A 16,128-nucleotide genomic window follows, 5' to 3' on the forward strand; every position below is an offset into this window, starting at 1 on the left:
CTCATGTTTTTCACTTTTTTTCAACCCTTTTTATTTCTTTTTTTTGTTGGTACTCACTTATTCAGCCATTGAACGCTGATCTATAAAGGCATGTGAAAAGAAACCGGAGCAGGTCACTGAAGAAGGGAAACTGTTCACACAACACAGAACTCTGTTGATGTTCAAATAGAAGAACTGGACTGAAAATAATTGAAAGAAATAAAACATACAAATAAAGAAATGTAACAAATATTTACAAAGACCTCTTTAACCTCTTGACGACAGAATTTTTTTCCATCTGTGAAGAAAAAAAAGATGCTTTTGCTTGTAAGTAGAAGCTAAAATAAAGTCCTTTTTGGAGCACATTTGCATCAATAGGCATTGAGAGGTTAAAAAGTAACAGAATGCTTGTTATTTTTATGTAAAAGGTTAGAAGTAAGGGCTGCATTAGAGTCTACACTTCAGGATTATGTGTTTTGCAACATGACTGTTTAGCATATATAAAAAATATAGAGGCAGAGTGGATTAGAAAAGAAACTGTGAAACTTATACAAGACTGTTTTCTCACAAAGTCTGACTGATATCCTCTTTTTAAGCAGGACTCGTTGTATACTGTGACGAAGTTAAGAAACATTTATGTCCTATGGTTAAAAAAAAAAGTCTTCTATCAGCGTGCCTCTCATGTAAAACAAAATAAGTGAAGATAGATTCTCCCTACCTGGGGTGGATATCAGTCTGTTAGCAGTTAAGCTCAATCAGAATTGAGGACACAGCAGCTGTGTTCTGCACATATGAGAATCCCATTTCACACCAGGCTTCTTTTAATCAGCCTGCATGTGTCCGTTGCAAGCAGCCACCATCTTGTCAGAGGAGTGAAGATCAGCGTTGTCTGCGTTAAACTGATAAAAAAAAAAGAGAAACCCGTACAGTTTGCTGTCACCATAGACTCTGATCAGGGCTGATCTTATCAGCTAAGCTCGGGGGGTGTAATGGATCGGCCTTATCAGCACAGGGGAGTAGCTGGGGGAAATGAAAGATGGATGGAGTTCCAGTAGACTATGAGGGGTTAAGAGTTACCAAACCACCTTTCTCTTCATGGTTTACTGATGCGTGTGGTGTGAGAAGGCTTGGGATCTGACGTGTCACAGTGCACGCAGAGAGAGAAGTGTCCTGTGGACAGCTAATATTGAACTCAGCAGGTTCAGAAACTGGCAATTGCTGGGATCTCAGATGTCTGTACCAGGTTGCATCATGTGAGCTTTTGTGTTTCTGGGTGTTGGTACGTGTGTGCTTATCTACCATACTTCTGTGGCCGTACTTGTTCCTTTTTGTGTTGCACCTTCCCGTGTGATGTTTCTGCAAACCGTTGATAGTTTGACATCAACTTCCTCTTTTATTGCGTTGCTGTGAAATTAGTTGAACACATGAATGGATAACAGCTGTCGTCTGCCTGCTAAGACGCTTAGTGTTTCTGCTCGGCTTTTTATCTCAGAGGAACAAAATCTTGGAAACCTTGCAAAAACATCCTTTGTTCAGAACTCATACATGCTTTGCCAGAGCCGAATTGAAAAACTGATGAATGTTAAAAGATCCTTACATCAATTTAAACATTACAATGGAGAAAAATACAGTATTTCTTGTTTTCAGTTGTGTTTTTACCCACAGCTCGGCCAGATCCTGCGAAGCCCCTTCATGAAATTCGTGGCTCACGCTGTTTCCTTCACCATCTTCCTCGGCCTGCTGGTCATCAATGCATCCGACCGCTTTGAGGGGGTTAAGAATCTGCCAAATGAGACCATCACAGACCACCCACGACAGGTGTTCAGGGTAAAAACCACTCAGTTCTCCTGGACAGAGATGTTGATCATGAAATGGGTGCTGGGTAAGTCTATTATGTATCACACACATCATAGTAAAGTATTTCAATTCGGCCGCTGTTGAGCAGGATGACTGATTTATAGTGATTAGAGGTCAGAACCTGATATCTCTTGTGAGAAGGTAAATCAAATCCTAAATTTCTATTCCATTTTCCAAATTACCTGAACCAAAAAAATCCTAATCACTTAAATAGTTATAATATTCTTTTCTAGTTCATAAATTGTTATATATTTGATAAATTAGAAAAAAACTGTGTATGGAAAAAAAACACTTTTTGGCTTATAATACAAAAAAATAGCTTTCAAAAAAGATCCTAAACTGCTTTAAAAAACTGAATAAGTAAATCAATACATTGATGGAACTTTATCAATAGCAGAGATGAAGTCGGGTTCAAGTTCAGTAATGGATCTAATGTGTTCCATTTACATTTTCTATTCCCCACTTTCAGAATGTGTGCAAGTACTTCTGGTGTCTCAGGAAAAAAAGGTTTCAAAAAAATACATTGGCAGTAAGTGAGGGTTCTGCAAAGGCTCAGAAAACTTCATGCCTTTGATGTAAAACATAATACAAGTTTTACACAGCACCATATTACCAACCAAGATGATGAAAGTCGAGGCTCTAGGAATACAACAAATCTCTTTCATCGTCCAAAGATCAAAGGAGGTTACCTCCAGCATGGATTCACCCATGTCCAACGTTCTTGAAGCAAAAGCCTTTTCGAAGCCATTGTAATGCTGAGGCATGTGTGAGGCAAGGAAAACTGAAGGAAGGCAGGAAGTGGTGGAGAGGGACAGATAAAAGTACATGAGTGCGGAACATGTGGCGTTCAAAGAGGCCAGCTTGAAGAAGCAAGGAGATAGAAAGGGGCTGACAATCCAAAACAAGCTCCAAAAACGAACAGCCGCACAGCAATATCTGTCAGAACTCAGCTGCTTCCCATCTGCTTAAGTTCTGCCTTCCATTCACACTCAAGTACCAACATTACATGAACATTTTGTGTACATTGTTGCACATATGTTGTGCTTCTGTTAGTTCATTTTTCCCCCCACATGTTAAATTTTGAAGGCGAGTTTTGGGGCAACAGGCACACTTCATGCGCCTGGAGTGACTGGTGGTCAAGGTGACCTGCATGATTTACTGGTAATGTGCTGAGGTTGCTTAAAGATCAGTTCAGTACCTCTCTCAAAGTTTTTTCTTCATGTTACAAACTGCCTGTAAGTTTAATTGTATCAAATGTTTTTCCTCTAATTTTTCTGCATCTTTAAGTTTTTCTAACATTATATTTATTATTATACACACATCTGTTCATTGCAGGGATGATCTGGTCAGAGTGCAAAGAAATCTGGAGTGACGGACCCAGAGAGTACATCATGCATCTTTGGAATGTTCTGGATTTTGGCATGTTGTCCATATTTGTGGCTTCCTTTACGGCTCGCCTCATGGCTTTCCTGAAAGCTTCTAAAGCCCAACAGTATGTGGACATGCATGTCAGAGATGAAGACCTCAGCAATGCCTCACTGCCTGAAGAAGTTGCCTACTTCACCTACGGTAAGCAGTTTGCCCAAAAAAACACAATAAGTTTAGCTGCACGCTTTCTTTTTCTTTCTGCATTGGTATAAAATACATTTTCTGCTTTTGTGGATGTGACTTTTTATAACACCTATCCACATTTGCATTGGTTTATTTGAGCTATGGCTGGTTCTATTGCAAGACCTGAGTCCATAAATGTCTTACACTGAATACATGCAGGCAGAAATCAGTTCCAAATGGATTTTTTTCAAAGGACAAACATTGTAATTTTTTTTTTGTTTCCATAAATCTATATTTATGACTCATAAGATGTGCTTTCCTATCAGGTTTAGGTACAAACTTGCACGTTTTGTCTTCCTTATGACTTGTTTGGAATACCACCGCATATTATCTGTAGTGCAGATGTAGTTCAGAGTCTTTTGATCCGCTGTTTTCCTGCCACAATGGCATAGCTTGCAAAATTATTACTGTTTTTGGGTTAAATAAAGATAAAAAAAAGGAATACATTTTATACGTGTTTGAACGGTGGACATGTATTTAGCTATCAGAAACAAAGCAACTTCCTGTTAAACAAATTTAAATCTTAGTGACCCTTTATTAAAACCCTCATCGATGCTGTCACCTTGTGGTGTCATGCTGTCATGACAGTAAATGAAATTAGACATTTTCTTTTCCCCTCATTTTTGGAGCTTTATAACATCTGGCACCTGTTTTTTTTTTGTTTTTTGTTTTTTGTTTTTTGCTGTTGCCTAATAGATATTCAATCAGTTTGAGTTTCAGCCTAGCCTGCAATCTCTGCTTCAGCTGCCAGTTTACTGCATATCGTTTCTTCCATTTCTTTGTCCTGTTATATCTTCATCTGGTTTATTTTCAGCTCATCCTTATTACCTTCATTCCTGCTGCTTCTCCTTTTTTATGTATCTTCAGGTCTGTATCTTTCATTTAGGAGCCACAATAAACAAAAGCAGACATTTCATAGAAGAAAGCACCTGATTGTGTTCTCTTCAAAGTAAATGCATTAAATCTAGGCTTAACTTTCTCTGTCATGCATTCACAAGCATAAGTATGCAGGAAAAATATGTACAACTATGTGTCTGGGTTTTTTAAAACAAGAAATTGTTGTAGAAGTTGTAGAAATTACAGTCAGACCAGGCTTGGAATAACAAAACAAATATTCTCCTCCATCAGCCAGGAACAAGTGGCGACCCTCTGATCCCCAAATCATCTCTGAGGGCCTGTATGCCATCGCTGTGGTGCTGAGTTTCTCACGCATCGCTTACATCCTGCCAGCCAACGAAAGCTTTGGCCCACTTCAGATCTCGCTGGGGCGCACCGTCAAAGACATCTTCAAGTTTATGGTCATCTTCATCATGGTGTTTGTGGCCTTCATGATTGGCATGTTCAACCTGTACTCCTACTACCTGGGAGCCAAGTACAATCCTGCCTTCACCACGTGAGTAAAACCCAGCTGTGTGAGTGGTTCAACGTGCACTGAGAGGATCTGTGTGACATGTCTAACTGTCTGTTATTAAAAAAAAAATGTTGTGTACACAACTGCCAGACAAGGCAAGGCGAGTCACAATCCCCAGGGCAATAGATGTGGCCACATGGCCGGAATGAGACTGTTTTCCAGGTTCATTACATTCACAGTGCTGGATCAACGGAAAAGATCAAACTTTAATCTAAAGTCTAATGTTGGTTGGTCTAATGCTGGTAATCAGGCTATTTGGTTCAATTTAATACAGAATAATGTTTGCTTGCACACCAAGATCTATAAACATTGGGATTTTGAATTTTGTTTTGCTGTTCAGAAAGAAACGAGTCATTAACCTTCTGTCTTCTGTGCTGCATATTGAACCCTGCAACATGCCACTGACCCTCTGTCTCACAGTTACTGACATTCTGGTGAAATGGAACAAGACCTAAAATAAGCATTACTGTTAAAGAAATAAATCCAATCCATTCACTTTTAAATCAGGATGACTTTTAGAAGAATTTGACATTGCTTTGGAAAAAAATGTTTAATGCTGCTTTAGATTCTTGGCAAAAGGATTTTTTATGTAAATGTGTTTCATTTACATTTCATTCATTTGTTGAAGTTTCAGAATTAGCAACATCTTTTGGTTGATTTTGTGTTCAGAAATATTGGATTTAAGAAAAAAGTAGTCAAGGACATCAGAGCTATAAAAGTGCCTTTATTGCTTCTTTAGACACATGTCATGTTTTTCAGAGGATCAAGAAATCATTTTTATTTGTAAAGCATTTTTTGCTTAAAAAACTCCCTCCAACAACAAATTATGTGTTGCTGCTGTGACTTGAGCTGTAGGCAAATGCATTACCATCCACTCTTCATTAACTGATAGTCATAAAGAGTGCAGATCAGAGGTTTTGTATTTTTGCTGCAATTAAGCATTCAGGAGTGTATAGACAAAATGCAAAGGGAAAAAAAAGACATTCAAAAAGGTAATTTAAAAGGCTTTAAAAACGATTCTGAATCTACCAACAAACGGCTATCATGGCAAACTTTCTCTCACGGTCAAGTGATTCAACAAGCGGTCATAGAAATACATCATCTTTAATCTTGATCTTCGTGACAGTGCAATTGGAGGAAAATTGCTTTCACTGTAAGTGTTTTGTGTGTCTGACACTGCAGCTTGCTGGCTGTGGAAAATGGGAAATAGTGCTCCGTCGGGCAGTGCCAGGTAATGACCTAAGTTGGTGCATTTACCAAGTTTGGATTTGATGAGTTGTTGAGGAAAAAGGATGTCAGGCTGTTGGTTATGTTTTATTGAAATGTATGTTAATCTTGGTGGCTTCTTTTTGACAGATGGGATTTTCGGCTTGCAAGCTGAGTAACTTTGTTTGTTTGTAAATCTGTAACTTTTGGGTTTTAGAGGCTTTACTGGGTTTGGAGATTTAACTGGATGTTGGGGAAAGGAGGGATGTCTGATTGGTTTGATGTATTCTAAGGAAATGTTTGATTTTAGCTAATTAGTGTCTTAACTGGTGTAATAAGTATTTTCTGCTGTGTTTCCTCATCTAGTGCAGACAGGCATTGCCAAAAGGGGGAGAGTTTAGTCAATCCTGACTTCTTCGTTTTCTATTTTATTTTTTATTTTTGTATCCCTATTTGTATCTGTTGATTTCTTTAGTTTTTCTATTTGTCATCTCTGAGACTGGCATTTATCACAGTAATGGTCAGGGCTCACTAATTGTTAGTATTGTGATTGCTTGTTGAAACTTGTGTTTGTAGAGCTGTGGATAAGGGGGCAGACAGAGAGAACCTGATTGTATCCTCATAACGGTTGTGCCTTATTTTAGTGTTTGGAGAATAAATGTTAGGATTATGAGGCTCATTGTTAATGTCTTTCCTTGAGATCCACCGATGGGTCATTTAAAGTGGCTGTTAGTCTCCTAATGACTTGGTAGCACGACCTGCACCCTCAAAAACTGCTGTAGCATAATTCTCTGAATGAAGATTAATGACTTAAAGACAAATAAAGATCCTAGAAAGCCACACAAAGTTTTGTCATTTAGGTCCTTGTATACATGGAACCCCTGGTATATTTATAATTTGGTAACAAAATCGTTATAGAAGTAAAAACTGAAATATTCTGGATGGTTAAGTTGATTTCATGCACCTAGTTTCTTCTTAAGGTAATCAGAAGCCTTTAGAATATATACCAGACCTGCTTTTTTCTGTAAATTGCAACATACATGAGATGCTAATTGTTGCCACATTTTGGAGCCTTTGAAACTTTTTTTGTAATAAATAAAAACTGAAAAGTAGTCTCATACAACTGTTTCCAATGATAATTTTATCACTCCTGAATTGTTGTACTTAAAGCATCAATAATTGTGTTTTTTTTATTTGCCAGAGCACGAAATAGATTTCAGTCACCAAACATGGATTATAATTAATAGGATTTCTTCCACTTTTGACACAGTCTATGCCCAGTGTTAACATTCTTTAACAATAACGGTCAATGGCACTAAAAATGAAAAGGCAAATGCTGAAAAGCAGAAGAAGAAAAAAAAAAATAAGCATTGTAAAATAAAAGGTTAATACTTAATGTAATATTCATGTGATTATGGAGTAAGTCTGTGGCTCTATAAAATGTCTTTACCAGGCGTGTTTCAAAACGCTCAAGCAATGTCTGGATCATGAGTCCCAGAATTTTACCCCTTTATAGAAAGTCTACTGTCACACATTTGCTTCAGTTTGTTTACTCACTGCAAAATCACTGACTAAGTATGGCAGCTTTATTTTTATTATAAAACAGACAAAAAAACATGCAAAAAAAGATAATAAACCTACGACAATTGAATGTTTTACAAAATGTCTGCTCATAACTGTTTACACAACAAACACACATAACTCACATTTTTATGAATTTGATGTCATCAGTCTTCAGAACAATCTGCCAATATAACATATGAGTTTTTAACAGAATTGACTTTGGTCTCCTTCTATAATTGGAGCTTATCTCTGTCCTGGGTTCCTGTTTTTCACATAAGATGTTATCAGATTCATTCTGTCGCTGTCCAATGTTAGCTGAAAAGATGTCAGTCTTGGACTGCTTAACGGATCTTTATCCTTTTTATTACTGATCTTCAAAATTGCATTTCCTCGTCGTCTATCTCCGACTGTCACATGTCAGTATTTACTTTCTCAGCAAAAGCTGTACAAAGATTTGGACATATGGGGTTAATATATCTTTGTTCTGTTCATAATTGAACTGTTACATGTCTTCCCATTTAGCACCTTTCAAACAAGAGGTGATGGAATTGCTGTTGTGTTGTGGTTCTTTATTCTTCCTATTTTCTGGCATCTTGTTTATTTACCGGTATTTCTTCCCAGTAAAAAAAAGGGGGAAAATGAGTTGGTAGGATGCACACAAGTTGAGAGTACTTGTTGCTCTGCATCCAGACAAGTGTCATGTGAAGTTTAAATTACCGGTAACTTTTTTTTCCTCTTAAATTGACACTGACAGCATAAAGCATCCGATTCAAGCCCCAAATAAGACTATGACTGTAGCTCAACACTTCCTTAAGGGGATAAAATAAAACACACAGAAAGCAGATTTCACTCTGGTGTATAACAATGAATGGGACTTTAGCTCTCAACCTCTTGCACATTTTTGGTGAATCTATAAAGCTATGTGTTTTTGTGAAGCTTTTTGTGGTTTCTTTTCTCCATATTGACAGTTAGTTGTTTCTCTAATTGTGTATCTTAAATTCTCATTGTTCTGCAAAAATGCCCAAAAACATGACATTTTCAGGTCTATTTTAAATATCATAATGATAACATTATATTACTAGGTTTTTAAATAGGTATCCTATAAAATTACCTATGATTAATAGTATGTGATCAGAGTAGCAGTTTCTCATTTTGATTTTCCAACATGGTAAGATGCATATAAAGAAGCTGCTTATCCTCAGCGAAGGGTGGCTGTTATTTCCGCTTGGCTGCCCACATCGAGCCAAATATCCAGCCAACCTGATGAACAGACAGGCAGAGCGGAGAGCTTACTGGCGAGCGCAGAGACAGGTATAAAACAGAGTTGAATGGAGCTGAAGTGGCCTGTCAAAGAGATCGTGGTCCCAGCCTGACAGTCTTCTCATAATAAAGACCTACTACATGTCAAACAGCAAGCTCAGAGAAGATCCTGGTTCTCGAGGAACCTTTTTTTAATCATCAGGCAGCACATTTCCATCGTCAGAGCATGTTTTAGCAGCCTCTCTTTTTTTTTAACATGCATCATGCATCTATGCTTATTTCAAACCAGCACCTTTAAAACCAGCAATCCTCAGTGTTTCTTATTAAATTTAAGGAGTCTGAAGGGAAGGTGTCTGCTAGTGATTTGACATCAACCCTGAGGTCTGCTTCTTTGAGTTTCACCACCAGGGGTCACTCTGACATTAACTCACAGTCTGGGTTAAACATGTCAAAGCAAATTTCACAATCAGGATTGTTCCAAGAGGAGTATTCACCTGAAATTTTGGAGACCGTGTGACTTCATTTGACCTGTTCCAGTGGGGAGGGATGTATTTATGAATTACCTGGCTGTGTTTAGACATGAAATGTGACTAAATTTATACCAAGATTTTGTTTTGACATGTGTAAAGTTAGGAATATGATTCAGCATTGGCTGTAAAAAAAGAAAAATCAATGGATATCAATTAAAAAACCCTACTAAATAACTGTTTAAATGTGTGGATGTTGGTGTCTGTGAGCACAATTATTCAAGCTTTTGTCCCTTCCCAGGGGTTGAGGTTTTTGCACTGTGTTGAATTTTTCTCTTTGGTCTTTTCATATTCAATTTGCTAGTGGAAATGATCACCATTTGTTTGCTGTGGATTTTAATGATGGCTGTGTCAATGCTGCTCAATAACGGTCTGTCCACTCCCATTGTCCCCGTCATCCTGCAGAGAAGATTCCCCTAAACACACAGCATTGTGTGTGTGTTGAACGGGACGTGGTTGAGTGTTCCTATGGGCTGTGTGACATTAGATGTCTTACATGGCCCGACTGATGAAGAGATGAAGAAAAGGCTTGTCTGATCGCTCTGACTCATTGAGGAGGGCAGCAGGTGGAGGTGGTAATGATACCCCTGGGGGGAACCAATCAGGCTGGGTGATGGACAGAGGGAAGTGTTGGAGAGGAGGAAAGTTTGGGACAGCCCTGTATCACATGCAAACACACACACAAACTCCCAGCTTGACAGGTCTTAATGAAGACAGAGACACACATGTCACTAAAGCCTGCTGGGTTAGAGACAATTCTGGCTCTCAAATTTTAAAATACGCACACCCCAGATGCTCTTTGTCGAGTGCCCACGCAGTTTTCCTCTAACGTGCAAATTCACTCAACCACTCACATGCAGAAATCCCCACGGCTTCTGTGTTCGTTTGCTGCTGACATGGATTCAAAATATATTTATTTATTTTCTGATATTTTCATAAACCGTCTGGGTGAAGCAACAGACATTTCTTTATGCCCCAATAGTGGCAAAACTGCACAGAGGCAGACGGAGACGAAAAGAGTGAGGAGACAGAAAAGAAAGAATGCACAAGAAGGGAAATTTGTTCAGGTCGGGGTTTCATGCCAGAGTAAAACAAAAGGGATAGAGAAGACTTTTGAAGATCCTGAAAAAATATTTTTTCCGGTTTTGGTGATGCTAAAGAGGTAATAAAATAGAATGAATGTGGCTGAAACAAAGTCATGGGATAAAGTCAAGAAGCCAGATGGAGACTGAAGAGATGACAGATGAGAAGACATCCACAGGGAGCAATGCAGAGGAGTCTTTTTGCTCTGTGCTCAGGCAAAATATGGGAGACTTGCCAAGGTACAAAGACAAAGGAAGAAGAAGGGATAGAAGATGAAGGAGGATGAGAGAAGGTCATGCAGACTGAGCAACAGACAGACGCTCATCTTCACAGGATTGGCGCTGCTTTAAACATAACCACCTGAAAAGGTGTAAAAATCCACACATATACACTCTGCAGATACGCCTTTTCTTTTTTTGGGCATATTTGTCCTTAACCTTTCATTTATTTTAATAAGCTGCCTTTTTTATGCATCTCAGCGTTCATGCTGGAAAAACATGCTCATTCTGCAAATGCCTAAATGGATATGATAAATGCTAAAAATACATATATATAAAAAAGGAGTAATGCTCCGTGTTTTTATTGCAAATAATTCAGGCTAGAGAGAGGTGAGGATGAAAAATCAAGCCAAGAGAGAATCAAAGCGAAAATTAAAATATGGGACAAAGATATTTAGAGACCCTGCTTCAGAGTGGCGACCTGTCATATGACTCTGAAAGGGATCAAACGAGTTAAGAAAATGGATGGATAGATGGATTTTTAGAGACTAGGGTGCGGGCATCAGGTATATACACCTAAAATAAACAGTGAGAGCAAAAAAAAAGGTAGAAAAAAAAACATGGAAAAGGTAAAAGAGTTCTGGGTAGAAATGTAATTTAGAGAGAAGAAAAATCTAACTCTAACCAGTGAAGGAATGAATGTTGAACAAAAGAGAAGATTTTTTTAGTTCCAAATGGGAAGACAGCAGCTCAGTGTTCATCTGAGCTCATTTGGGCATCAAAATCAGGTGTTGCGATACACTTACTATTTTAGGGTGACAGACAGAGATGTGGCTCATCACAGCAACAGAAAAAGACTTATTTGTAAGGCATGGCCAGTGTAAGATTGTAAATGTCAAAGCCTACGTCAGTAGCTTTATAGCTTGTGCCAATTTATGACATCTTTTAGTAACTTACTGTAGCTATAAAAACTACACTGCATTTATTTAGCTTTTTGGAATCCTTTTTCTTTTCTTTTTTTTTTTTTTAAAGTCACCGTAAAGTGGAAAAAGGTTTTCAATTAAAACAATTTCTTTATCTCAATCAGAACAGGGGTGAAAAGGTATTTTTGAAGCCCCTTAAGTATAAAATATATTTATAATATAAAAAATATATAAAAAATATGAAAAAAAACCTAAAAGATTTAAAGTATGTTTAACCCTTGTGATATCCTATGACCTCACCCTGACATTGACGTGTTCTCCCTACCATGAAAAAGGTGGATAAAGGTGAAGAGGATTTCATGTGAAAATCATAAATCATTGAAGAAAAAAGGTTTAGCGCACTGTCTAGTGGGTCCAGATGACCCAACTCCCAATGTTAAAGTGCCTAGGATAGCACAAGGGTTACACATACCTGATATGTTTCGATGGACATGTTCCGTCAGAGGTGATGATGATGATGATTTTTAATGAATTTCAGTTTTCAAAATCCCATGCATTGTATATATATGGCTGTCTTCACTTTAGAAATCACTGGGAATCAGTTTCAGAGAAATCTGTCTCAATGAAAACATGTTCAAACCTTTTGACTTGTTTGTTCAAAGATGCTGGAATCTGAACTTGTCGCTTTGATGACACTTTCACTGACATAAATATTTGTTTTAAAAGATCAAATTATCCATTTTGATTAAAGGACTTGCTTTTGAAGCATCACCTGCCCATTTCGGGCTACTGATTTACTTTTGTGCAAATTACTTTCCATTTTGAGAAAGTCACTTACTTTTGCATCTGCCATATTTTGCAGTTTGCGCTAACCGAGAAACACCTTACCAGCAGTGCAAACTGTAATACTGTTGTGAGAAATACACACAAGCAACTCAGAAAAACTGTACGGGTAGACGTGCCCCCATTTTCCTGGCTTTCAATTGGAATACTTCATTTTTTAGACTTGAGTAGACAGTAAAATGAGACATACTCATATTGTGACGAGGAAGCTCAACTTAAGTAGCACCAAGCTGAATGTCAGTCTGGTTAAGAAGAATAACGGGAGAATCTCCCCTTCAGAAATGTCTGACAGTAACGCAGTTAGCAGGACTTTTTTGGGGCCTAATTCTGGCTGCTTCTTGTATGTGTGCCTCAGTTCCAACACTGAGAAGAGCTATTAGGCCAGACATGGCTCTAAAAGCATGTTCTGCTCCCAGACTGGGTAACGGCATGTGTTGTATTTGGCCACAGTTAGGTGAAATGTTAGAAACAAGCTTTAATGTGGATAACTGAAAGTACTGTAAGGTGTAAAGGCCAAAGTTTATTTTCATTTTTGGTGGATGTGGCTGACTTTAGGCAGCAGAAGAAATGCTTCCAAGGCCAGAATTTAAACCAAAGAAAAGCACCAGATGTCTTTTTGTTGTTTTATTTTCTTCTAGTTTTTATCTTTTAATTTTTACTGCTTTTTTTGCCTCATTTTGTTTCTTTGATTGTTTTAATTTTTCTGCAGTGCTTATGTTAAACTATGGTAAAGGAATTGCACACAGCTGCAATGTTTTGATTTTGTTTTTCTTTCTCTCCTCTTTAATGAGCTTCTGGAATTCCAAACATTAATGCTGGCAATTAAAAAAAATGTTTGTTTTCCTTTGTTTTTTGCTAGGACAATTTAATTAGGTAATGAGAAACAAAGGCAGCATATTGCTAAGTTTCATTTAAAATACAAATTTGCAGAAAAAACATACATCGGTGACTTTATGACGCTACAATTTTGTGAGTATGAAAAAATGCTTGAAATCTTGTAATCTTTTTTTTACAGTTTTTGTTAAATTAACAGTTATTTATATCAATTTGCACAAAGTAACTCTATAAAATAAGTTGTCAAATACAAAAACAAGTATCTAATTTGTGGATTGAATACTTTTCTTTTAATTGTTATAAACAGACATGCAATCCCTGACTAATGTTATGTTTAAGCACCAAAATAAATTAGCATCCTCATTTGGCCGGTCTTGTAATGCTTGCAATTTGGAGCTAAATTGCAGCAAAAACAATTATTTGAAGCTGCAATTAAAACAGTATGCCTTTTTGCTGAAAGTATTTTATACATGTAAATTGTTTTCTCAGGCAGGAAGAATGACTAAATAAGAAAAGCCTGTTGCGAGGAAACACATTTCTATGAAATTTCACATTATATAGCTTGAAGACAGGTTTTTAAATCACAATTACTTAGATATTTAGTACAGCCAAAGTATGGAGAGTACCAAACACTATTAAAATAATCGGGGGGGAACTTTAATTCGTTATTCAGTAATATAACTTAGTAACAAGTCCAGTTTGATGTTTTATAAAGCTTAAAAGTGGGTTCTTAAATGAAGCCAGACCTAAAATGCTTGTAGCACAGTTCCCACACAGGGAAAACCAAAAGTAAAGGTATGGGCCTAAGGTGACCCATGATGCAGCAAAATGACAGATCCTTGCTTCACTTTGTGATGGGATGTCTTGATGAATGGCATGTCATTGTCTCTGTGACTTCTGCAGGCGGAGCTAAACAGACTGCCCCAGCAGCTGCTCAGCCCTTTTAGTGGAGAATCTGTCACCTGATGCTTTATGAGTCAAGAACTTGTTGTGCTTTATGTTTGAACTTTTTGGAAAAGTGTGGAAAATAATATGTTCACCAGCCAAAATATAGTTATCCACAAAGTGTGTACACTGCAAAAGTTACACATTGAAAATTAAAAAGAACATATTTTAGCAAATCAAAATAAACAAACAAGCAAACAAAACTTATTTAAAAAGCACTTTTCATACAACAGTAACAAAAAGTGCTTTGTGGGCAAAAACATTTCAAAAAATGAAATTATAAAACCCACAGAATGCCCTGAACCCTCCTCATCTCCAGCACCCAACAGATTGAACCAATCAAAGGACATAAAAGTATAATTAGAAACAGAAGTGAAAACCTAACTTGATGCTGATATGTGGAAATTATATCTTGGCGAACTGTCCACACCAGTGACTGACAGTCATAATCACAGAGGACATCACCACAGGATACCCTCTGATCACAGTAAGAAGCCAGACCCAGGAGGTCTCACAAGAACGGTTGGTCACCGTGTGGAGGATCCCCCTGAGGAAGGCACTGGAGCTAAAACCAACTTTAGAGTTAAATACATTTTACTCTTATTTATTAAATGGATGGACAGACAGACAGACCTTAATGGTAAATGCAGTCACTAAAAAATAAAAAATAAACTGACCATGAATAAAAGGTGAAAAAACATACAGAAATAAATTAATTAAAAACAAATAAATCCAAATTTCAACTAAAGCCTGATTAAAATGGTGGGTTTCGAACGTTCTTTTAAAAACATGAAATAAATCACTTCACTGAGAGAAATTCTTTTTTTTTTTTTACTTTACGCTTAAAAAGTTCTTTAAAAAATCACCCAAATACAAAAAGGTTAGTAATTTTTTTTATTTTGCCATTTCTCTTTCTGCCTTTTTGAGTGTTATTGCTTCCTCCTTCAGAAGCAACTGACTCAAAAAACAGCAAGGTTAATGGCCTAGGATATATAGAAAAGTAAAAGTGTCTGGCAAACGCTAATGGCTTTTTCACCCAATGCTGCAGGAGCAGAAACATAGTCATAATCAATCATTTTGCTTTTTATGTTTCCCTGGGACCAGGGCGTCACAGTTTAAATTACTGAGTGGTTATTTGTTTGCTCCAAAGTTAGTGTTTTTTCTCAGCAGTCCAACTTTACCCAAATATATGTTGCCTAGCTCACAAAAAAATATAGTGGTAGCTTCTCAAATGCATCTAACACTGGGACCCATGGGAGGAGTGAACCTTTGCTTTGTAAAATTAGGGTACATTTAGAAAAAAAGAAATTATGTTTGACAACTTTAAGTAATAAGTTATTATTATTCTAGCCTAATAATAATGGGAATGTGTTACTATATTTTTCAAATCTTACTTTTTTGTGCACGAATGATGATGTGCAGTCTGTCAAACCTGTGCGAACTCTGTTGCCCCCTTCTAGGCCTGGCTGCTCTTTAAGAAGTTATATTAGTCAAATGTGCACACTTTAAATTGAATTTAAAATCAAACAGGTGCTACCTATTTTATTTTTCATATTCTCTGTTTTCAAGCTCAGTATTGATGAAAGTTATGAGTCAAGTCCTGTTTAATTAAAGTATGGGACATTAGCTAATGTGTCTCTAGAGAATTATTCTAAGTTCAGAATAGGCCCAACGCTGTTAACTCATAAGTTAACAGCACAGACCACCGTGGAGACAGAAACACGCAGACTGTGCGTTAGCAGGCAAATTTGAAACAGATTTGATGCTATGCTTAATTCTCTATCGAAACATTCTTAATTGCACATCTTGTGGAGGCTCCTACCTAATTCCTCTCGCAGCTTGACTGCAGACAAACACACAACATCCTT

General features: G+C 37.3%; 1 protein-coding gene across 2 annotated transcripts in view; it reads left to right on the top strand.

Annotated features, from left to right (window-relative positions):
• The window catches only part of trpc7b (transient receptor potential cation channel, subfamily C, member 7b), a 59,777-nt gene that overhangs the window by 22,221 nt on the left and 21,428 nt on the right, over positions 1-16,128 (top strand). For both annotated transcript variants that reach the window (XR_013658543.1, XM_020706558.3), the window contains exons 5-7: positions 1,645-1,861; positions 3,172-3,405; positions 4,576-4,840. Coding sequence is in view for 1 of the 2 variants with exons in the window: in XM_020706558.3 (XP_020562217.2) it covers positions 1,645-1,861; positions 3,172-3,405; positions 4,576-4,840 (716 nt within the window). In the remaining variant the exon portion in view is untranslated. The remainder of the gene's footprint in view (positions 1-1,644; positions 1,862-3,171; positions 3,406-4,575; positions 4,841-16,128) is intronic.

This window comes from Oryzias latipes, chromosome 10, assembly GCF_053564925.1.
Source record: "Oryzias latipes strain Hd-rR chromosome 10, Olatipes_Hd-rR_3.1".
NCBI classification, from domain to species: Eukaryota; Metazoa; Chordata; class Actinopteri; order Beloniformes; family Adrianichthyidae; genus Oryzias; species Oryzias latipes.